The sequence below is a fragment of the Nicotiana sylvestris genome, chromosome 1 (assembly GCF_000393655.2).
Source record: "Nicotiana sylvestris chromosome 1, ASM39365v2, whole genome shotgun sequence".
Classification (NCBI taxonomy): Eukaryota; Viridiplantae; Streptophyta; class Magnoliopsida; order Solanales; family Solanaceae; genus Nicotiana; species Nicotiana sylvestris.
Window position 1 is genome coordinate 135,002,167 of NC_091057.1, and position 26,111 is coordinate 135,028,277.

General features: G+C 36.9%; 1 protein-coding gene across 1 annotated transcript; it reads right to left on the reverse strand.

Annotated features, from left to right (window-relative positions):
• Window positions 1-15,721: 15,721 nt before the first annotated feature.
• Window positions 15,722-25,722, reverse strand: LOC104212295 (uncharacterized). The gene is made up of 3 exons (XM_009761516.2): window positions 25,104-25,722; window positions 24,045-24,118; window positions 15,722-15,874 (listed from the first exon to the last, which is right to left on the reverse strand). Exons 1-3 carry the CDS (start codon window positions 25,720-25,722, stop codon window positions 15,722-15,724), a joined length of 846 nt encoding a protein of 281 aa, XP_009759818.2.
• Window positions 25,723-26,111: the final 389 nt, after the last annotated feature.

Sequence of the window (26,111 nt, forward strand, 5' to 3'; positions counted from 1 at the left end):
AAAGTATATAAAAATAATAATGAGACCTACCAATTGACATACTTTCAAGGCACTTCAGTTGTGTAGACCGCTAAAAATGGTATACTTGGTGTGAAATTTAAAGTTCAAACTAATTAACATTCCGAAGCTTTTTTATACTAAATAAAAATCTTAATAATAAATGTAAAATTACAAAATATAAAAGAAACATCTAATGGTTGAACAAACACAATTTCAAGGGTATTAGTTGATGTTATTGAATTACTTAAAACTTGAAGCAAAAGGTCTTCATTCTTATTTAAAATGAACGCTTACTGTTGATCAAAGGAGACTAGCGCTTATGCTCATTCGTAACAGTGAGAGGCATAGACTAGTGCAGAAGCGGACCTAAGCTACGGATTGAGGGGTTACGGACCTCATTAGCCTCGGCAAAAACTCTATATATATCTTATATATATATCTGTATATATAAAGACGGGACCCCTCAAATATGTTATTTGTGACCCCCATAAAATAGAAAGGGGAATGGTAGAAGTGGTTGTTTGGGGCAGTTTTGTTTCATCCTTTGTTGGATGACGCGGGTTCGATACCCAACTTCAGCGTCTTCTCCTCCTATCTGTTTTTGTTCTTTTTTCTCCCCATCTATTTTTGTTCTTTTTTCTCCTCCTTTCTATTTTTGTTTGATAGCAAACTACTTTATTTTTTATTTTTATCTTTTTTTGAATTCAATTATAGTTTACTACTAATACATAATAGTCAATTTAATTAATTTTATTCCTTTTCAAACCCCCCATCCCTCCCTCCCCCCCCTTCTAATTTTAAAAGCCTCAAATTGCACAAATTGCAACATATCGCTCCCCTTAAATCCTATCTATTTTTGTTCCTTTTTCTCCTCCTATCTATTTTTGTTCTTTTTTCTTCTCCTTTCTATTTATATTTGATAGCAAACTACTTTATTTTTTACTTTTATCTTTTTTTGAATTCAATAATAGTTTATTACTAATACATAATAGTCAATTTAATTAATTTTATTCCTTTTCAAATATTCCCCTTAAATTTAAAAGCCTCAAATTGCAAAGTATCGTTCCACAAATAGAAAAATACAAATCATTTTGGCACAAATCTTCTTCAACAATTACTTTGACATCGTCTCGACAATGGCAGCTAAGAGAGACACTTCTTCAGTTCGTTGACTATTAACATACTCTTAATCTTAATTTCTTTAATAAGTTTTTGATAATTTAAAGCTTGAGCGCCCTTTTGATCATTGACCCCCTTTTTAAAATTAAAAAACTAGAAATTTCAAAGTGTGAAACATGCATAATCAAACACCTTCCTATCCCATAGCACCTATTTTGCGGAAAAAATTCTCTCTATGTGTGGTGATTTCTTTTTCTTTAGAACTTCTTGTTTATACTTGTATGATAAGTCATTATAATCATTAAGTTTTCAAAGAGTTGCACGCCAAATTTTATCGCTAGTGATAAGCATACGGTGGTGCCCCCGTCGTGCTCAAATTCTAGGTCAGCCTCTGAACTAGTGCACAACTAAATAACTTATCGGGTTCCAGTAAAACTGAAGTAATTATATTATATGGGTCGTCTTAAACCTGGAGTTGAAATCTAAATCGTAAGCCAACATCAGATCCTCCAACTTTCTTTTTTTGCTTTCTTGCTCATATCAATGGTTAATAAAATAGTTAAGTGATAGAAACTAGGAGTCCACCAAACAATATAGAGAACTAGGTTCTCTATATGTTCCACAATAAATATGTAGTAAATAAAGGACACATGATATTTACGTGAAAAACTACTTGCTCAAGGGATTAAAAACAACTATCTACCCTAGTAGGATTTCAACTCCACTAAACCGAGCAAACTTCATATTACAACTTATTTCAACTTAGGAATTAAACTCTTAATCTCTCACCCATTATAATAACTTTATAGCCCTTTGCAATAACTCTATTACAAAACAATAAACATTGACTAACTCTAGTCAAGAAACTAAACCAAAAAATGATTGAAATCTATCCTACAAAGACACTTCTTGAAAGTAGTGTAGAATTATAAATGAAGAACAAAATGAAAAAGACTCTTAAACCTAAGGACTTAAGATATCTATAGTCTCTAGATCTGGTCTTTGAGGTTGTATCAACTTTGTTCTTGAGAAAGGTGGTGGCTAACACTTGAGAGAATATGATTTTTGATTTGCAAGTGTTGAATGAAACCTATTGCCTCATCTTGATAACGTATGAGTGAGGTCAAGAGAGATGATGCAAGGGAGTGTCCATTAGTTTGGCCTTAGCAAGCTATAGTTGTGTTGTTGTACTACTGTTAGACAGTACAGTACAACTGTCACGCCCCGATCCTGGGGGCGAGAGACTGGCACCCAATGTCTCACCTATCCTTGCGTACTAACTTGCAACTAAGGGACTCTGAACATGTGATGTCATACTTTGGCCATGGGCCACACTGCAAGATAACTGCGAATGCTGACTAAATGTCAATATATAACTGGACTGACAAGGCCATCATAACTATTACAGCTGACAAACCAACCAAATATACATACAAGGCATGCAAGCCCAACATATTGCACTAACTCACATGATATGTATACAAGCCTCTACTGATGGATATACTGTGATCAGAACAACTCCCCGACCTATTCATAACATATATACATATATATACAAGATATACATAAGGCTCTAGACCCGGAAACTCCGAAAGGCATGGAGCTTACCGATCAAGCTAAACTCATGCAACACTTATTGAGAAAGCCTACCCGTCTGTCTGTCTGACCTGCACGCATGAAGTGCAGCGCCCCCAGAAAAGGGACGTCAGTACGAAATAATGTACTAAGTATGTAAGGCAATATACTGAAAGCTGAAACTGAACTGATAATATAATAACTGCAAGTAGCTGGAAGTCAAAGATAATCTGAAGATGTGCTTACCGGCTGATACTGGCTCAACTCTCTTAATATAGTAAGTAAAATAGATGTATGGCCCTATAAGGCTCGGTATATATATAACTGCTCTGCCGTAGTAGGCTCGCTCATAGGCGCTCGGCCACACTAGGCTTTGTATCTCGACCAACTGGGCTCGCTCATAAGCGCTCGGCCATAGTAGGCTCGGTATATGTATAACTGCTCTGCCGTAGTAGGCTCGCTCATAGGCGCTCGACCATACTAGGCTCTGTATCTCGACCAACTGGGCTCGCTCATAAGCGCTCGACCACAGTAGGCTTGGTATATAACTTACCATCTGATCAGATGTTGCTCAATAGGGGCCTACCCATCGATTATAGCTCGATGGTAATGAAAATGCTTTTATACTGTATATATAAACTCTCTACTCTTTTGACTGGAAGAATGAAATAATCAAATGAATATGAAGTCCCGGTAAGTAGAATATTGTAACTAACAAAACTAGGAAATATACGTAATTTGCGAGACTAGCAAAACATACGTAAATTTAGGGATATGAATTTTTCTTTATGCTTCGTTATCAAACTTGTGTAATGACAAGATCATGCCAAAATTAAGGAAGAGCTTAGCCTTAACATACCTGGAATAGAAAAAACTCCGTATAATATTCCTGGAGAAGATTGTACCGTACTCCTTTAGAATCGCAAAATTCCGTTGCTATAACATTATGTAGTATTTGTATGAAGGATTGAAGCAATATCACGTTGCAAGATGATATAGTATTCTTTCTTGAAATGTTGATGAAGATCTGATTCTTGCCAAATTGAAATTAGAGAGGTTTTATGATTTATATTGTGTGGGCCCCACATTGGCAAGGTGACTAAGCCATAAATTGCCAAGATTTTGCAACCTTAAAGTGTTGTTTATGAGCCACTAAATTGAGCAAGAGGGGCTGCCACGTTGGGGCCTCATCTAGGACTTATCTTGGTCTTAATTTAATAATCACTAATCCCTTAATTAATTAATTAACCCTTCATTAATCAATAATCAACTAATTACCCATCTAATTAATAATTATCTCAAATTACTTAAAATACTACTCACTTTTAATATACTTTATATATCATACTGTCATGGTCATGTGGTACCTTGTATGGAACTAGTCTATAAATACCGGGTGTTATAGCTCGGACCACATTTATATATATTCCAAATTGCCAAATTTCGATAAAATTTATTTTCTTTGACTTGCTCCCCCTTTCACCTTCATGAATTTACTTATCACTTGTGAAATAGCATAATCTTTATAATCTACAAATAATATTTTCCTTGGACTGATATCAACTACCTTACGATAAATTCAACGTAAAGTACTGCAGGGTGCAAAATTATCGTAACTTATTACTGCGAAGTGTAACATCATCGTAATGTAATACTGTTAGGTGCAATACTATCGTAACTTAATACTGCGAAGCGTGACATCACCATAATGTAATACTGCAAAGCATAACATCATCGTAATATATTACTGCAGGGGGTAGAACCATCGTAATATTTTACTGCAGAGCATAACATCGACGTAATACTGCGGGGCGTAACATTATTCCCCCCTTTGGAATATTCGTCCTCAAATGTTGACTGATGCACTTATCATTTTCATAACTTATATCTTTCGAATACTTTAGAACTTCCCTTGCCATCCAGGCGACTGTTCTGTGAATGAGTCCAAAGTCCAGGGCATTCCCCCTTAGGCCTCCTTCTCACACCACAACTTGTAGTCAGAATCCTTCCAATCTCGTAACTGTTGCTACCTTTCATCATGCAGCCTGTACAATTTTGATCTTGTAAGTGTGCCTAATCTCTAGGCTTCATACGTAGAATTTGATAAAATGTCCCTTTGGGCATATATGAGTATACTGAAGTTCTTCGCTTTGTACTTTGTTGCATTCACGAATATTGCTATATCTCATCGCATAGGTCTGTTTAGCCATCCATATGAATTTACTGCCATAACTCTTACTTTAATTTATCATTGCTAAGGTCTGCTACCAAATCCTAATTTACTCTCGTTGCTTATTCCATGTGTATAAATTTAAGTCCTTTAATGTTTCCTCATTACTGCTCATCTTTAGAATGACGGTCTAATCTCGTCTCATACTTTTTCACTTTTGTCCATCCATTGTTGATTCACCTCAATATTGATCTACAATATACCACTGATAACTTGAAACTTCTTACGTAATACTTTGCCCCTAGGGCTTACGTTACCTCAAGAATATTCGAAGTGATTCCCATAATCATATTTCATAGTGTCTCAATGTGATTCACCTTATTGAGGGGGTATCCAAATCCTGTACCGTCCATGAAATCTTTTTTTTTTCAAATCATTACTCAATCGAAAGCCCAAATATCATTCTTTATCTATCACAATTACACCTTTATTCTATTACCAGGGCAGCATTCCATCTCTTCTAATTGCTATTAGTCTTAGACTCATTTGAGTTCATTCAGGCTATAGTGAGCTTTGTATAACTTAGAGAAACCACTTGCTCTTCTTGTTTTCGTGGGCTTAATCCTGATGACTTATCCATTTTCGTTACCTTCTCACTCATCCGTTCTTATCCTTACTCCTGTCTTCTAGAATCTTGTCGCTTCATCATACAATAGCTTGTGACCTACACATATCTATTTATATTACTTGCAACATTTCAACTTGCTTGCATCATATATTTTCTTATGTCATTTTGGAACATCAAGCGAGACATCACATCGTCTCTAACTCTTCTTTACTCTCTTTGTCAGGATTTTCGATACCTAGACCGTAGGCTGGAAGATATGCTAATGACGATGCCGTTATTATTCCTAGATACTGAATCCTCGTGCTTAGCCTATTATCCGAAGTATGGAGTATTCACGATCTTCTACTTTTGAGTATCTCGTACACTGTTCAGTTTCACCTTTCTTACCTTAAAATAGCCATGTTCTCAAGCACGACTTCTATAATTTTCTAGGTTCGATAATCAGACTCCTAATGTACTTCGTTGATGTAACTCTTTAGTTTCTTCTTCGTTCTAATCAGCCTTTAAGTAGGCTTAAGATATCTTCCGATCTATGGCTCATGGTATTAGTCATTACCTTTTCTTTTTATGGGCGTTATGGATTATCCATGATAGAATCTTTTAACAACTCTATCCTTTGTCCATGCCCTAGGCTCAATTCCTTTCTTTAGCTTATACTGGGATCTTCTACGGCTGTATGATTATCAATGTATATGCTACATATATAAAACTCCAAAATGTTTAAGTGCATTCATAACGTATTCTGGGTCATTAATCGAATAATTCTTTTCGTTCCATCTCAGCTTTCTAATCAATTACTGTTCCTAGCCTTTTTGCCTCCTTGTTGCATGCATACTTAGCTTATCTTAGTTCCTGCGCATGTCGAAGTTTTCGTGCAACTTCATATGATCTCGAATATTACTTTTGATTCTTGATTCTTTTTTCTTTTTTCTTTTTTACCCCCCACTCATTAGCCATGGTAGGTGCCACTTTCTTTTGGAGTGCTTCGAATATTGTTGTGGGACTATTGTTATGTGTCCATTTTCTCTTTAGGTCGTTGTGCTTACGTAAAAACCTTCTTCCTTATTTCCTCAGCTAATCTTTTGTTTTAGTATTTAGGGAGAACCCTTGACTCTCGTAAAGTTGTAAGCTTATTACGGACCTTTTTGATGTTTTTACTTGCCTATAATCATTCGTAGTTGCTTACTTCCATGCCCTTGTGCTTGTAGGGTTGCTTCTGAACTGATATTTTGACAGCCTTCCTAGTGATATTTTCTTTTATCCTGGTAACACTCATACGGTACCTTTAACTACCCCCACTCATATTTGAATATAGCTCAAGTATTATAATGATATTACTGCGAGACTAAATTCTCCATGTTGGGGTTTACTGCATTTACCTTGCATGATCTACTGATTTGTCTGTAACTCTTTGTCTAGTCATGACTAGACTCTTCCTAAATCAACTACTAACTACTCGTCGACCCATTCTCATATCCATATTCCGCGTAATCTTTCTTGGGTTATTTCCTTTGTCTTAACTTACGTCTCGCACTGGCTCCTTATTTATTAATAACAGCTCGGGCAGTAACCTTTACTTTCTCTCCATGATGTCGTGCTTGCATAATATTCTTGAATTGTAGGATATTTGTAAGATTTGGATAAGTGTCATCTCATTCTTTCATTTATCGCATTCTTCCTTTACCATTCCATAGTCAGTAGAACCACTTAATTCTATCTTAATGCCACATCATTCCATATTCCCCTCTTTAGGGGTGTACTAAGAGCTAAAGCCACGAGGATCTACCTATAGATGTTTTACCTATTCATCTTTGGCGTCTTTTTATATCATCAATGACCCTTACTCGCCTTGCGGTAATCCTTATGTACCAAGGATAACAAAATTCCTCACTCACAATGGTGGCACTTAGTGTAACAGGCACATATAATTCATTAAGCTTAACTTTGCTCACATTGCTTGCTTTAGGAAAGCGTTTTCCTGAATGACCATCCTCCCGAATTCGTCATGGATCATCTTCTGTTGTCCATTCTATTATTGCCGAAATGCGATCTGAAATTCTCATGATGCTGACTGTTACCAAATCACTTAGTCCCTAATTCATATTTAGTTTATCTTATTCATCAGCCCACACTGATTTCTATTACTCTGGGGTCTAACTTTTCCTTTTAGTAATCGCGCTAGAGTTGCGAACTTATTTCTCGAAATTAGGACATGACTGTATGGCCTATACTTTTTTGTTGCTCTAAGGCCTGTCACCCCTCGTCTCTTCCTTCACTTGACTATAGATTTTGTAATATTGTCTTCTTTTGATATACCATTGTCATCCATGTACTACATATTACTCATAATGCTTCATTAACTCTTTTCTTATTTCCCACTAACATTTATGCCTATCACTTTATTCTGTAAACTCGAACAAGACATTCTTTTGCTTTTAGCTTCCCTTTGCTCTATCCAATAGCTCTTCAAGTTGCTTAACGTTCTCGCTTTACTAGAGACGCGAACCACACTAAGGTAATATGTATCCCTTCAAGGCTTATAGTGCATGTCTTTGTAGTACTCATGCCTGGCTGCACTATTTTAAAGTGTATCATCTGGGTGTCTCACAAGAAGATCTATTAGCACATTTGTAATATCCTTCGAAAATATCAACTGACACAAACAAGTCATTCATCGTATCTTCTTATACTACTTATATTAACCCCCATAAGGCATAACTGGGATTGGTACGGCCAATTGTACATACCTCTATTACTGTTGAGGGTAACTCTTAATGCTTATATTTTTCTGCCGGAACTGTAACACTTTTATTGACTGGGCGCCTCGTACCCTTCTTCACCTTGATTCTTTTACTTTTTGAAAGCATTATCTTTTACCATAAATGTGGATAAATATTATTGCCTTAAGGTTACTTATCAAGAGGCTTACACCTTTCAGTACCCACATGATCTACTGAAGACCTCACAGTTACTCATCATAAGTATGATGCAAAGTCGAGTTCCTCTGACTCAGCTCTTCCATAGCCAAGTCTTTTACCAACCGTCTTTGTGGATGTAGGTATCGTCTTATTATGAGTAAAATAGAAGTTAGGAATTTGAATTCTTACAAATGAGCTCTACTACACGATCTAGAGTAAGAAGAAAGAGTGACAATCCTAAATGCCCTGTAGCCTCCTACTTATAAGCATGGTGCACGACACACCCATAAACAAGACTCTACTAGACACGGCTTGTAGACTCCCTAGGACAGAACTGATCTGATACCACTTTTGTCATGCCCCGATCCTAGGGGGCGAGACTGATACCCAGTGCCTCACCTATCCTTGCGTACTAACTTGCAACTAAGGGACTCTGAACATATGATGTCATACTTTGTCCATGGGCCACATTGCAAGATAACTGCGAATGCTGACTAAATGTCAATATATAACTGGACTGACAAGGCCATCATAACTATTACAGCTAACAAACCAACCAAAGAATTGCACTAACTGACAAGATATGTCCACAAGCCTCTACTGATAGATATATTGTGATCAGAACAACTCCCCAACCTACTCATAACATATATACATATATATACAATATTTACATAAGGCTCTAGACCCGGAAACTCCAAAAGGCATGGAGCTTACCGATCAAGCTGAACTCAGGCAACACTTATTGAGAAGGCCTACCCGTCTGTCTGTTTGACCTACACGCATGAAGTGCGACACCCCAGAAAAGGGACGTCAGTACGAAATAATATACAAAGTATGTAAGGCAATATACTGAAAGATGAAACTAAACTGATAATATAATAATTGCAAGTAGCTGGAAGTCAAAGATAATCTGACGATGTGCTTACCTGCTGATACTAGCTCAACTCTCTTAATATAGTAAGTAAAATAGATATATGTTCCTATAAGGATCGGTATATATATAACTGCTTTGCCATAGTAGGATCGCTCATAGGCGCTCGGCCATACTAGGCTCTGTATCTCGACCAATTGGGCTCGCTCATAAGCGCTCGACCACAGTAGGCTCGGTATATGTATAACTGATCTGTCGTAGTAGGCTCGCTCATAGGCGCTCGGCCATACTAGGCTCTGTATCTCGACCAATTGGGATCGCTCATAAGCGCTCGACCACAGTAGGCTCGGTATATAACTTATCATCTGATCAGATGTTGCCCAATAGGGGCCTGCCCATCGATTATAGCTCGATGGTAATGAAAATACTTTAATACTGTATATATAAACTCTCTACTCTCTTGACTGGAAGAATGAAATACTCAAATGAATATGAAGTCCCGATAAGTAGAATATTGTAACTAACAAAACTGGGAAAATATACGTAATTTGCGAGACTAACAAAATATACGTAAATTTAGGGATATGAATTTTTCTTTATGCTTCGTTATCAAACTTGTGTAATGACAAGATCATGACAAAATTAAGGAAGAGCTTAGCCTTAACATACCTGGAATAGGAAAAACTCCGTATAATATTCCTGGAGAAAATTGTACCGTACACCTTTAGAATCGCAAAATCCCCTTGCTATAACATTATGTAGTATTTGTATGAAGGATTGAAGCAATATCACGTTGCAAGATGAAATAGTATTATTTCTTGAAATGTTGATGAAGAACTGATTCTTGCCAAATTGAAATTAGAGAGGTTTTATGATTTATATTGTGTGGGGCCCACATTGGCAAGGTGACTAAGCCATAAATTGCCAAGATTTTGCAACCTTAAAGTGTTGTTTATGAGTCACTAAATTGAGCAAGAGGGGCTGCCACGTTGGGGCCTCATCTAGGACTTATCTTGGTCTTAATTTAATAATCACTAATCCTTTAATTAATTAATTAACCCTCCATTAATCAATAATCAACTAATTACTCATCTAATTAATAATTATCTCAAATTACTTAAAATACTACTCACTTTTAATATACTTTATACATCATACTGTCATGGTCATGTGGTACCTTGTAATGGAACTAGTCTATAAATACCGGATATTATAGCTCGGACCACATTTATATATATATATATATATATATATATATATATATTCCAAATAGCCAAACTTCGACAAAATTTATTTTCTTTGAGTTGCTCCCCCTTTCACCTTCATGAATTTACTAATCACTCGTGAAATAGCATAATCTTTATAATCTCCAAATAATCTTTTCCTTGGAATGATATCAACTACCTTATGACAAATTCAACGTAAAGTACTACATGGTACAACATTGTCGTAACTTATTACTGCAAAGTGTAACATCATCGTAATGTAATACTGCTGGGTGCAACATTGTCGTAACTTAATATTGCGAAGCGTGATATCACCGTAATGTAATATTACAAGGCATAACATCATCGTAATATATTACTGCAGAGGGTAGAACCATTGTAATATTTTACTGCAGAGCATAACATCAACGTAATAACTGCGAGGCGTAACAGCAACAGTTTTTACAGCCGTAGAGTTGACTGCACGACAATCAGAGGAACTAATCCCTATCTGTTCCCTCTGATATTCTCTTATCTAATTTCACTGAGAATTGAACCAAACATCTAATTTTCTTATCTTGTTCTCTCATGAAGTTTGTCAAATCATCAAAATAAAAGACGCATAATTTATCAATTTCTCCCTTTTTGATGATGACTAACTTGGAATTGATATTCCCCCTGAGAGTATATTCATCCTTTCAATTTTCAAGTAATATATCTACTGCTAATCGGTACAGTGCAACAGCTTTTACAACTATAGAATTAACTATACGACGGCCAAAGGAACTGATCACATCTGGTTCCTATCTGGTTCCTCGAGAACATTTGGCAAATCATCAAAATACAAAATAGCATAACTTATCAATTTTCCCCTTTTACAAACCTAGAATTGATACATGTTCCCCATATGGATTAGACCGATGAGAACCCGATTCCTTACATGTTCCCCCTATGGATCATACCGATAATCAATATGACAACATCAATGAAATGTTCCCCTTGCGAAACAGATCAATGGACCAATCTTTCACGCATAACACAACATATCCTTTGACAACCATCAATTCTGACCCCCTTGAACTTTCCCCTTTTGGCATCATTGAAAAGATTAACAGAAGAAGCACATGCAAAAAGAAGTTCAGCAACATTAACTCATATCACTTGGGCAACACAATATAAATAGCAACAAGAACAACAAATGAATATCATTGCACAAAATAGAGTAATTGCCCATAGTGGAGTAATTATAACAAAAGCACAGTAGTTTTACCAATACAGAATATGAAAATTTAAAAAACTAAAGTACCAATGTCATCAAATACAGGGATCAAAAGAAGATAGAAATTTGAGGGAATTTGGAAGGGGTGAAAGACATGGATCACTAGGCAGGAAGAAAATTAAGGCTTTGATGAGGACCTAGTTATCTACCTCTCTAGGCGAGCTGAACCATCAGTCGAGACACCGTGAATCTAACCAAGCTTCTCCACATCAAGAACAAACCCTATCCTATTCACATCCAACATCAGAGAATCATTATCAGTAACATACAAATTTGCATAGAAGTTTTTACTTCTTCTTCATAAACTTTAGGACTTGGATGAATAAAGAGGTTATATTATTTTTGGAACTCAACACTGTCAAGAAGTTCCTCTATTTTTCAGCAATATCAGAGTCAAACACTCTGCCCAACATCACATTTTGAGACTTCAGAGTCTCATTCCTCTCCAACTCCGATAACTCAACCTTTTGCTTCTTTAAGGAAACAGGCCCCTCCCTCACACTACCCTTTCTTTTTCCGAGTTGTCAGGTCTCCCTCTTCTCAATCGCTTCAGCCTTATCATTTGTTGCATCTTTCTCAGCTGACTAGAAGGATCATGTCTCTCATTCAGTTCCCCCTTTTCTAGCACATTCACCATTCCTCCATCCTTCTAGGCTTCTACAAACCCAACAACAATTTCAGCCTCACTCTCTAGAATACTAGATCTACCCCATTCCCTTTCAATTAAAGTCCCATCAAAATCTACCAAAGACTTCTTAGGATTTTGATTCAGATGGAGCTAGGATTTTGAAAGATGACAAAGTTGGGTTCACTTCTGGCATATTTAGAGAGAGGGATTCTTTTTGAGACAAGGTTGATTATGGTTTAGAAGAAAAGAATCTGTTTTGGTTGGGTGTGAAAGAATGAAATAGTTTTTTGGGGGGAAGCGGATCAGTTCAGAAAAGGTTTAACATTTTGGACTTCAAAATTAGGAGAAAGGCATGAATAAATTAATAACATGACACTTCATCAGTTTAAAAAGCATATAATTATTGAAGAGACTACTAACCCGATTCATAGGAACCAAGTCCTTGGCTGTTTTCTAAAAATTTGAGCAAAAACTCCTAGAAATGTATGTATACTTGTAATGGTGTAGAATTGAGTTAGATGCCACCAGAAAAATACTTTTTAGCATTGTACCTTTCCTTCTTTGTATAACTAATCATCAAGGGACCAGGTCCTCAGTTGAGCTTTATCAACCTCAACTCCAGACGATTTCTATCGAGGTTTCTCTGCTCAATGTTTTGGTGAAGATATCTGCTACTTGATCCTCCGTCTTGCAAAGCTTTATACAAATAAGCCCTTTCTTCAACATTGTTCCTCAAAAAGTGATGTCACACATCAATATACTTTGTCTTCTTGTGTTGTACCGGGTTTTTTTCCATGTTTAGAGCACTTGTCTAATCTTACAACAATAACACACAATCTGTAAACGCACCCAAATATTCTAGTTGTTGCTTGATCCATAGTAGTTGAGCACAACAAGATGCAATATCCACATAGTCAGCTTCAACAGTAGAAAGAGCTACAAGGTTTTATTTCTTTGTACCCCATGAGATCAAGCATGGCCCCAGAAAATATGACATTCCAGGTGTGCTTTTTCTATCCGCCAAATATCCAATACGATGAGCATCAACATATCCAACCAAGTCAAAATTATCTCCTGAAGGATAGAGGAGGACTAGGTCATACATTCCCTTAGGATACCTCATAATTATTTAGGCAGCCTTCAAGGAGATTCTCCTGGGATTGATTGGAACCTAGAACACAACCCATCACTAAAAACAGTATCAGGTTTGCTAGAAGTCAAGTACAAAAGAGATCCACTAATAACCTTATAAATAATTTAATTGACAAGAGAACCAGGTTCGTCCATGTTTGAAACATCATTGACATCAACAGAATTATGACTTCCACTCTTTTGTTCTGCATCAAGAGTACTTGCTGCACCATCAACAACCCTATGTTCAGCTTCAATCGAGGTGATAGAGGGATCAGGTTCCTTTATGCCTTTTGGAGATTCTGCTGCATCTTCTTCATCGCTTCGCTTGACTTGACCGATCAAATCTGACTTTCCATTTGCAATATCTATAGCTTCACCAGGAGCATTTGTAAATTCTCCATCTTCATCTACTTTGTTATATGACCCTTTGCCACCATTGTTAAGAATAAAACATTTGCATCTAAAGGTTCTCAAGTAAGTTAGCTTGGGTTTTCTCCCATTGAGCAGTTCATAGAGAGTCTTCTCGAGAAGGGATCAGATCATGCACTTGTTAATCAAATAATAGGTAGTGTTGACTACTTTAGCCCACGAACCAGGTCCTCCATGACCAACTTGTTCAGCAAAGAAAGACTCACATGCCCCAATCGTCTGTGCCATAACTAAGCATCATCCTCAATGGCAATTAATATGTTAGATCACCACCATCCAGTGAGTCAAGGTCTACAACATAGATGTTCTTGAACCTTTTGGCTATCAACACCACTTCACCACTTTTGAGATTGGCGATAGTGCAAGATTTGGACAAGAACTTCACTTCATTTCCCTTGTCACAAATTTGAGACACACTCAACAAGCTATATTTTAAGTCATTCACATAGTACACATTTTCAATTGTATGAGAGAGTGTTTTGCCAATTTTGCCACAAAGAATATAGCCTTTCTTGTCGTTTCCAAAAGACACGCTCATACCATGAAAGGCCTTGAGTGAGAGGGAATCATCTATTCTTCCAGTCATATGCTTAGAGCAGCCGCTATCCATGTACTCACTCTGTTCTAGTTTATGTGAACCTATTTCCTTTTTGCTCCGTTCCAAAATGAATGACCTCTTTCTAAATTTAAAAATAATTTAGCTTAAACTTACAATTCTATATTTAATAAGAAGCTTTTATAACCACACAAATACTCTGAGCCCCTTTTTAACTTGTTTATGACCCCAAATTCCAAAAGTCTCTATTTTTTCTTAAACTTCGTGCTCAGTCAAATAGGTTCACATAAATTAGAACGGATGGAGTATTATTTTTTACTGTTACCTCTCACTCCAGCCTGCACACGAAATCACTGATTAGACTTAGGAACCCAAGCCAGCTTGGGTCCCTTATAATGATAAGGTTGAATCAAACTCATTTTTGCCTATGCAGGTAGCACATATTTTCTTTTTAGGGAATCGGGTTCCTCAACGGTAGGCTTCTTTTCAATAAAAAATTTATTTTTCTGTAGAGACTAAATTTTAGCTTTACAAGAGTCCTTGTAATGACCAGTTTGACCACAATGAGTACACAACCAATTATCAACCACAGTTGTATACTTGCTATGGGGATTATATGGGACTTTAGCCGCATGGAACTCGATTCCTTGCTTGTTTCCACTATTATTTTTATACATAGACGTGATTGCATCAAAGGACCAGGTCCAGTTCAGTGACTTATTAAGATCATTTTTAGCCCTTTTCAGATCCTCCTGAAGCTGTCTATTCTTTTCTATCTCAGGAACAAGATTAATTTTATTAAGCTCGCTCTCAAGCTCAAGTTGAGCCTCACTAGCCATGTTTTTTCCCTTAGGGGTGTCCATCCATTTATTCATTTGGTTCCAATAAGGTATTTTCTCTTGTTACTTCTTTCACTTGTTTCTTAAAGTCTACAATAGAAACTACCATATCATCCCTCTCGTGTTCTATATCACCAATTTCTTCATTAGAGTATTTTTATCATTAATGAGGCTATGATAGGCATTAATCAACACATTTTCTAAGGACATCAATTTTTTTAGAGTAAGTTTTTATAATTCTTTGAACATCAAGAAAACTTACCTTATCTTCCGCATTGTTCTTATCATTATCAGATTTAGCCATGAGTGAAAAGATTGACTCATATTCTGAAGATTTATTGTCAACAACCATCATATATGCATCTCTTTAGTCATCCTCACCTTCAAATTCACTAGAGGAATCTCCCCATGCAGTCAAAGCTTGCCTCACCACATTGTCAGCAACATCTCTTCTTTTGAACTTTCTGTCAGGGACTTGGTTCATGTTAGCCGTCTTATCAGTGTTGGTTTTGTAATGATCCTACTTATGAAGAAGACAATCTTTAATAAAGTGTCTAGACTTTCCACACTTATGACAACAATTATGCCCTTTGAAATTCCTGCTGGAACTTCTTTTCTTTGGAATTCCACCATTTTTTTTGAATCACCTTTTGGAATCTTCGAGTGAGATACTCCATGTTTGATTCATCACTACTTGAGTCATTGTTGAAAGCCTTGAGAACCACGTTCTTCTCCTTTTTGGGCTTCTTCTTTCAAGATCCTTCTTTCTCTTCATCTCATAAGTTTTGAGATTTCCAATAAGCTCGTCAATAGTCAGCTTCTGCAGGTGTTTGGCTTATGTGATAGCATTAGCCTTTCTTTACCAGGAACCTGGTAGAATACTGAGTATCTTTCGGACCAGTTTGTTGGTTGCAATTATTTGACCAAGTGAATGAAGCTCATTATTATGCAGGTGAAGACGAGTATGCATCTTTTTAATGGACTCATCCTCTTTCATTTTAAAGAGTTCATACTCAGTTGTAAGCATATCTATTTTGGACTGCTCTACTTGAGTAATTCCTCCATGAGTCGTTTGAAGAGCTTCCCAGATTCCTTTGGCAGATTCACATGCCGAGATATGATTATACTCGCCTGATCCATTACCATACATAAAAATCTTCTTTGCCTTGAAATTCTTCTCAATAGATTTTTGGTCAACATCATTGTATTCTTTTCTTGTCTATGGAATAGTTCTTGTTCCCTCTCCAACAGCCTTCATAGGGATAAAGGGACCATCACAAATCACGTCCCAAAGCTCAGAGTCTTCAACCATAATGAGGTCATGCATTCTTGTTTTTCACCAACTATAGTATTGGCCATTGAATCTTGGTAGTCTGTAGGTTGATTGTCCTTCCTTGAAGTTTGGTGAAGCAGCCATGAGGATCCTTTTTAGGTGTTAAACTTTTAGAAAGAACCTGCTCGGATACCAATTAATAGAAACTAGGAGTCCACCAATATAGAGAACCATGTTCTCTATCTGTTCCAAGAGTAGATAAGAGAAAAGTAAATCAAACAGTATAGGGAACCATGTTCTCTGTCTGTTCACATAGTAAATATGCAGTTAATAAAGAACACTCGATATTTACGTAAAAAGCTCCTTGCTCAAGGGATTAAAAACCACGACCTACCCTAGTAGGATTTCAACTCCATTAAACCGAGAAAACTTCAAATTATAACTTATTTGAATCTAGAAATTAAACTCTTAATCTCTCACTCCTTACAATACTTCTATTGTAAGCCCTTTTCAATAACTCTATTACAAAGCAACAAACCTTGACTAACTGTGATGACCCGATTAGTCGTCTCATAAGTTACCGCTCCGTTTCCCCTATTTTTGCTTCTTATTTCTTTGTCTATCGGTTCTATATGTGATCGGGTTGGTTGGCTCGGGTTCGGAAAGGATTTGGTAAAGTTTGAAACACTTAGTCTCTTTTGAGGAAGCTTAAGTTGGAAAAGTCAACCGGCTATTGACTTATGTGTTAGAGGGCTCGGATGTGAGTTTTGATGGTTTGGATAGCTTTCGGGAGGTGATTTGGGACTTAGAAGCGTGATCGAAATGTATTTTGGAGGTCCAGAGTAGATTTAGGCTTGAATTGGCGAAAGTGAATTTTTGGCGTTTTTCGGTTGATAGGTGAGATTTTGAAATAGGAGTCAGAATGAAATTCCGAGAGTTGCAGTAGTTTCGTTCTATCATTTGAGATGTGTGTGCAAAATTTCAGGTCATTCGGACGTGGTTTGGTTGGGTTTTTTATCAAAAGCGTAATTTATAAGATTTTGGAATTCTTAGGCTTGAATCCGATGCAAATTTGGTGTTTTGATGTTGTTTTGAGCGTTTCAAAAGTTGGAAAAAGTTTGAATGATGTTATGGTATATGTTGGCATATTTGGTTGAGGTCCCGGGGGCCTCGGGTGAGTTTCGGGTTGTCAATCGGACATTTCTAGATGTTGAAAGTTGCAGAAAATTGATGTTCAGTGTTGCAGAGAAATGGCCTTCGCGTTCGCGAAGGGTTAGTTGAGGAGGCTGAGATTTTAGCCTTTGCGTTCGTGAGGAAGGCTCTGCATTTGCGAAGGGCTGGGAGATTATGCATCGCGTTCGCGAGAAAGGGAGCGCGTTCGCATAGAGGAAGTTGGGCAGCTGGGTTTCAGGGTGTTTTGTTTCATCGCGTTCGCGAGAGAGGGAGTGTGATCGCGAAGGGTCAAGCTGAGGAGACATCGTGTTCGTGAGTGGCTGGTCGCATTCGCGTAGAGGATTTTTTGGTCAAAGTTAATTTGTGTTTCGCGAACGCGAGGCGTTGACCGCGTTCGCGAAGAAGGAATTGAGGCATGTGCAGAATGTTTAAATAGTCATCTTGTCCGCAATTTTGGGGTTATCTTCCACCATTTTTGAGCGATTTTGGATCTTTTTGAAGATGATTGAAGAGGGATTCAAGGGAAAACACTTGGAGGTAAGATTTATGGGCTTAATACTCGATTCTAATCTGAATTCTACTTAATTAATCATGGAAATTAAGCCTAACATTGAAGAACTAGGGCTTGTAATTGGAGACCTAGAATTTGAGATTTGAGGGGTCGTTTGTGGTTAGATTTTGATGCTTTTGGTATGAATGAACTCAGGGAGTGATAAAGAGTCCATTGATGTAAATTTTATCAGAATTCGAGACGTGGGCCCGGGGGTCGGGTTTGACCAATTTCGGGATTTGTATTGTAATTTGATTTCTTTCGAGTGGGCTTTGTTCCCTTAGCATATTTTGATAGTTCTGCACTATTTTTGGTTATATTTGGAGCATCCGGAGGCCGATTCGAGGGGTAAAGGCATCGCGAGCTAGAGATTTGGACTGGGTAAAGGTGAGTAATGACTGTAAATGTTGTCCTGAGGGTATGAAACCCCGGATTGCACACTGTTGTGCTATATTGAGGTGACGCACACGCTAGATGACGAGCGTGGGGGCATGCACTATTGGAGATTGTGACTTACTCCATCCCGAATGATTGTTTTACCGTGTATTTGATTGAAAACTGTTTGTTATCATCATGTTTTGGGTTGAATGCCATATTTGGGCCTCGTGCCAACTATTTGAACTCTTAGGAGATTTTTACTAATATTTTCTCACTGTTTTAACTTTATACTTGAACTCAGTCATGCTATATTCTACTGTTTTCATAACTCAGTCATGTTTACTCCATTTTGACACTTAAATAATATTTTAAATGATATTTTGGGTTGAGCACCATAATTTACTGTTGCCCGAGTGGCTTGTGAGATTCTGACTGAGTAAGGCCGAGGGCCTATGTTGTGAGGAAATACTGATTGTGATTATGAGGCCAAGGGCCTAACTTGTTGATATGAGGCCGAGAGCCTAGTGATGATGCCACGAGATGACTTGCTATTGCGCTTGGGCCGTAAGGGGCCCCTCCAGGAGTCTGCACACCCCTATGACCGTAGGTACCCATTGTGATGTGAGATATAGCCCGATGGGCTGGTATTGTTCCATGTGTTGCCCGAGGGGTTGATTCTGTTAGTATTGTGCCCGAGGGGTGGTTCTTTATGTGTTTATCTTTCCTAATTGTCTATCATTTACTTGCTTAACTGTTAAAAAGGCATTCCAAAGAAGTTTTAACTGAACTAAGGTGACTTTACATGATTTTACTGTTTTTACTGGATTTTACTGCTTCTTTATAGCCTGTTGATGTGCCTTTACGTGTTTTCTTGTCGTCCAGTCTTCATTTATTATTATTACTCACTGAGTTGGAGTACTCACTTTACTCACTGCACCACGTGTGCAGATTCAGGCGCATCAAGTCCTGCTTGCGAGGGTTGAGAGCTTCCAACAAACTTCGGAGATTCACTAGGTAGCTGCTCGGCGTTCGCAACCTAGTGCTTCTCCCTCTATATTATTTTCTCATGTTTTAGTTATGTAATAGCTGTGTAGACTCTTTCAGACTTGTAGTTGTTATGATAGATGCTCATGACTGGTGACACCCTGATGTCGGGCTATGTTTATTCCGCAACTGTATTATTTACCTTATTTTGGGATTTTTATTATTATGTTAAAGACTTAGTTTTATTACTCAACTACTTAAAAATGAATCGGGAGTGTGTCAGCTAGCCTTGTCTTCATGAGAGGCACCATCACGACTGTGTCCGGGTTTAGGGTCGTGACACTAACTCTAATCAACCAAACCAAACAATGGTTGAAATCTGTCCTACAAAGACACTTCTTGAAAGTAGTGTAGGATTACAAATGAAGAACAAAATGACAAAGACTCAACAAACTTAAGAACTTAAGATATCTTCAATATCTGGATCTAGTCCTTGAGGTTATAGTAGCTTTGTTCTTGAGAGAGATGGTGGCTAACACTTGAGAGAATATGATTTTTGATTTGCAAGTGTTGAATGAAACCCTATGTCTCATGTTGATAATATATGAGTGAGGCCATGAGAGATGATGCAAGGGAGTGTCCTTTAGTTTGGCCTTAGTGAGCTACATTTGTGCTGTTGTACTGTTGTCAGACGGTATAGTGCAACAACTTTTATAGCTGTAGAGTTGACTGTCCGATGACTAGAGGAACTGATCCCTATTTGTTTCCTCTGTTGTTCTCTTATCTGAATTCAATGAGAGTTGAACACTAGTTACTTTGAACGCAAGAGAACTAATTGTATCAGGTTCCTAATCTGGTTTTCTCATAAAGTTTGTCAAATCATCAAAACAAAAGACGCATAACTTATCATTAAAAAATTTACATGGTGCGAAGAACGTCGACTTCTTATGTTGATCTTCTACTTTATTCCGGGGAATATATATGCGACAATAGGATACATGTATAATAATCTATAACGTTCTTAATAAAGAAACTATACTATATCCACCAGCGTCATTATTATTACATCAATTTTGCGAATAGAGTACTTTAACTTATTTATAATTACATTTCGTCTATAGCCAAACCAGAAATTGTTTAATAAATAAAGATGTCTTTATTTTATAAGAATGTAGAAAAATACCTATAATTGTTATGTACTCCCTCTGTTCACTTTTACTTGTCCACTATACTAAAAATATATTTTTACTTTTACTTGTTTATTTTTGCAAATCAAGAGAAAGACAATTTTTTCTTGTTTTCCCCTAATCATTAATTACTCATATCTAAAATTATTTTCTAAAACTTTATGAAATGCTATCATTATTAGGGGTTATGTGGCAAAATACATACTACAATTATTATTTTTAAATGGCGTGAAAAGTTCAAAGTATAAAAGTAAAAATAAACGGAGGGAATACTTTTTCGGCCGAGCAACAACCATGTATCTATATGTATGTTAAATCAAGAAAGTTTGCATTGTGGTTAAGCCAAGTGGCAGACTAATATAAAGCCACTTGGAAATTTAGGACAATATTTGTTATAGTATTTAATTTAAATTGAAATATAGGATATTCCTTTAATATAAATAGAAAGATAGTAAATAAGATTCTTTTGAATCTAAACGGAAAGAAAGTTAATTTTGAATTGATTAATTAGTTAGTTAGGAAAGCTAATCAACACATAAATGGTCCAATTCAAACGAGAGACTCAATGAGTGAGGCGAATTCTCCTAAATGAAGAGAAAGAGTTTTTTGAAATTTGAGTTCACAACAAAAACAACAGAAAAAACAAAAACGTATTTGTTACTAGTCGATATATATATATATATATATATAGTTTGCATTGTGGTTAAACCAAGTGACAGACTAATATAAAGCCACTTAGCAATTTAGGACAATATTTGGTATAGCATTTACTTTAAATTGAAAGATAGAATATTTCTTTAATATAAATAGAAAGATAGTAAATAAGATTCTTTTAAATCTAAATGGAAAGAAAGTTAAATTTGAATTGATTGATTAATTAATTAGGAAAGCTAATCAATACATAAATGGTCCAATTCAAACGATAGACTCAATGAGTGAGGCGAATTCTCCTAAATGATGAGAAAAAATTTTTTAAAATTTGAGTTCACAACAAAAACAACAGAAAAAACAAAAACATGTTTGTTACTAGTCTATATCTATCTATATATATATATATATATATATATATTAAAGTAAGAAAGTTTGCATTGTGGTTAAGTCAAGTGACAGGCTAGTATGAAGCCACTTAGCAATTTAGGACAATATTTGTTATAGTATTTACTTTAAATTGAAAGATAGGATATTTCTTTAATATAAATAGAAAGATGATAAATAAGATTCTTTGAATCTAAATAGAAAGAAAGTTAAATTTGAATTGATTGATTAATTAATTAGGAAAGCGAATCAACACATAAATGGTCCAATTCAAACGAGAGACTCAAAATTGTTCTAAATGATGAGAAAGAGTTTTTTGAAATTTGAGTTCACAACAAAAACAATAGAAAAAACAAAAACGTGTTTGTTACTAGAAATAAGACTAAAAAAATCTAGATTCGAAACCCATATTCATAATTACCGAGTTGTTGGATCAAAACTTAACTTTCGTAACTACCTTAGATGATCAATAGTGTTCACTTCTCCGTGTGCCCTAAGACGTTAATTCAATAGATTTAAGTAAAACAAATATGAAATTAATATTTATATTATATTAGTAGTGATAATAGAAGAGAGAAAATATAAATTGAAGCATCAACTTGTATGTTGATTACTAAAGGAAAATTTGCTTCGGTGATAGAGCACTTTCTTTACCAATCAGTAAACTTAATGTTCAAATCAATTTATATCTATATTTTATATATATTATACATATTAAAAAGAATAATTTGCATTGTGGCTAAGCTAAGTGGGCAGTGGCACGCTACTATAAAGTTATTTGATAATTTAGGATAATATTTATAATAATATTAATTTAATTTAAAATTAAAAGATAATATTTTTAATTAAAATGGAAAGATAGTGAATAAAATTATTTTGAATCTGAATGAAAAGAAAGAATAATAGTCTTATAATGATATAATCAACTACCTATTTTAATTAATAAGGTTTTGACCACACAAAAAAATTGAACTGAAAGATAAAAGAGGTTTTTACTTAGCTATACTATATTAGAAACTTATTTACCTATGTTTCTCTATGTTTTGTAATTTTTAATAAATATCTAGGTTTTTCTTACAAATTATGTAGATTGCTCCTTAAAAGGCTCTCGCTCATTATTAGTGGCTTCAATTAAGGGACTCAATTACATCCTTTCCTTCTTTTTTTCCTCTTCTCTTCTCTCCCCCCCCCCCCTTTTACACCAAAATACCTTAATCTATGCCAGAATCTCCATCTTCTCTCTTACCACCATTGCCAACAACTTTATATTATTAAAAAAATCATCAATTGTATTATTTTTTTGCTGGACGACTAGACAACACTGAAAATGAAAGAATATTCAGGAATTGTATGATAATTGTATCATAATTGTATTTGAATTGTATCAGATATATCAATGCTTAAAACATAATTGTATCATACTTGTATCACAATTGTATCTATATGGTACATTAGTACACAAAATAATACCTGATACAATATGCAACAACAACAAACCCAGTTTGATCCCAACAGGTGGGGTCTGGGGAGGGTAGTGTATACGCAGACTTTACCCCTACCTAATACAGGTACAAAGGTTGTTTCCAATAGACCCTCGGCTCAGGAAGGGAAATAATAAGAAGAGGAAAACAAGGAAGGAAGAAAGATGGAATATAAAAAAAAGGGAGAGATAAAGGATAAGTGGTACCAAATAATAGCAACAGGGAATACAATACACGATGCAAACAAAACCACATAACGTAATAAAAATCTAAGAATATGAAGGGACATGCATGCTACTAAGACTATGGGTGAACAACTATAAACTACCTACTAACCTTCTACCATAATCATCGACCTCCACACCCTCCTATCAAGGGTCTCCTCAGTGAGCTGAAGCTGAGTCATGTCTTGCATAATCACCTCTCTCCAATACTTCTTAGGCCTATCTCGACTTTTTCTCAAACTCTCCATGGCCAATCTCTCACACCTACTAACAGGAGCATCAATGCTTCTTCTCTTAACATGTCCAAATCATCTCAGTCTCGACTCCCGCATCTTGTCCTCCACGGAGGCTACTCCCACTCTGTCCTGGATAGCTTCAGTCTTAATCTTATCTCTCCTGGTATACCCACACATCAATCTCAGCATCCTCATCTCTGCTACTCTCATCTTCTGCACATGGGAGTTCTTGATTGGCCAACACTAAGCCCCAGACAGCATAGCCAGTCGAACCACCACTCGATAAAACTTACCTTTAAGTCTTAGCGGCACATTCCTATCACACAAAACACCGAAAGCGAGCCTCCACTTCATCCATCCTGCTCAACTGTGATGCACGATATCTTCATCAATCTCCCTGTTACCCTGGATAATCGACCCGAGATACTTAAAACTCGCCCTCTTGGGGATAACTTGAGCATCAAGCGTAACCTCTACTTCTGCATCATGGGTCCCGTAACTAAACTTGCACTCCAAGTATTTTGTCTTGGTTCTGCTCAGTTTGAACCTTTAGACTCCAAGGTCTGTCTCCAAACCTCCAACCTCACGTTAACTCCGCTACGCGTCTCGTCAATCAACAATATATCATCAACAAATTGCATGCACCAAGGCACCTCTCCTTGGATGTGAGGCGACACTACGTCCATCGCCAAGACAAATAAAATGGGCTAAGAGCCGATCCTTGGTGCAACCCCATCACCACAGGGAAATGCTCTGAGTCACCACCCACATTCCTCACCCGAGTTTTAACATCATCATACATATCCTTAATCACATTAATGTACGCTACCAGAACACCGCTAACCTACAAACACCTCCACAAGATCTCCCTCGAAACTTTATCGTATGCTTTCTCAAGGTCAATAAACACCATATGCAGATCCTTCTTCCTCTCCCTGTACTGCTCCACTAATCTCCTTATCAGATGAATCGCTTCCATAGTCAAACGCCCCGGCATGTATCCAAACTGATTCTCGGAAATAGACACACACCTTCTTACCATGGCCTCCACCACCCTCTCCCAAACCTTTATAGTGTTACTCAACAACTTGATACCCCTATAATTATTGCAATTTTGGATATCACCCTTTTTCTTGTAAAAAAAGAACCATCGTACTCCACCTCTATTCTTCGAGCATCTTCTTTGTCTTAAAAATTACATTAAACAACCCAGTGAGCCATTCCAAACCTGTCCGCCCGGCGCTCTTCCAGAATTCCACCGGGATTTTTCCTGGCCCCATCGCTCTGCCCCTGCACATTTTACGTATTGCCTCTTCCACCTCATTTACCGTAATTTGCCTATAGTACCCAAAATCCTGCCGACTCTCGGAGTGCTCCAACTCACCCAACACAATGCGTATATCCCCCTCATCATTCAATAGTTTATGGAAGTATGTCTGCCATCTTCTCCTAATAAGTGCATCGTCCATCAACACTTTTCCATCCTCGTCCTTGATGCACTTGACTTGGTCTAATTCGCGGGCTTTCCTCTCTCTCACATTGGCCAACCAGTACAACCTCTTGTCCCCGACTTTGCCCTCAAGCTCCTTGTACAAACAAGCAAACGCCGCATTCTTAGCCATCGTAACTGCTAACTTTGCCTCTTTCTTTGCCTTTCTGTAACACTCCCGATAAGTCCTTTTTTCCTCCTCGTTTGTATTCTCTACTAGCTTCAAATAAGCAGCTTTCTTAGCTTCCACATTACCTTGAACCTCTCCATTCCACCACCAGTCCCCTTTATGACCCCAAGGAGAGCCCTTCGTGACCCCTAAGACATCTCTAGCAGCTACCCTAATGCGGTGAACCATATACTAGACACGTCCCCCTTACTCATCCAGGCCCTCATAGCCAACAACTTCTCCCCTAACTCCTAAGCTTTGTCTTTGGTCAAGTTACCCCATTTGATCTTAGGTTGCCTGCACCCTGCCCTCTTCCTCCTACCCCTTTTGATCTCCAAGTCCACAACTAGGAGCCTATGTAGAGTCGTGAGATGCTCACTTGGGATGACCTTGTAGTCAATGCACAGACCTTTATCACATTTCCTGTAGAGAAGATAATCAATTTGAGTTTTACCCATTGAATTCTGGAAAGTGACCAAGTGCTCTTCCCTCTTCGGGAAACTCGAGTTAGCTATAACCAAATCAAAGCTCTAGCAAAATCCAATAGTGAATTAACTCCCTCATTCCTAACCCCAAAA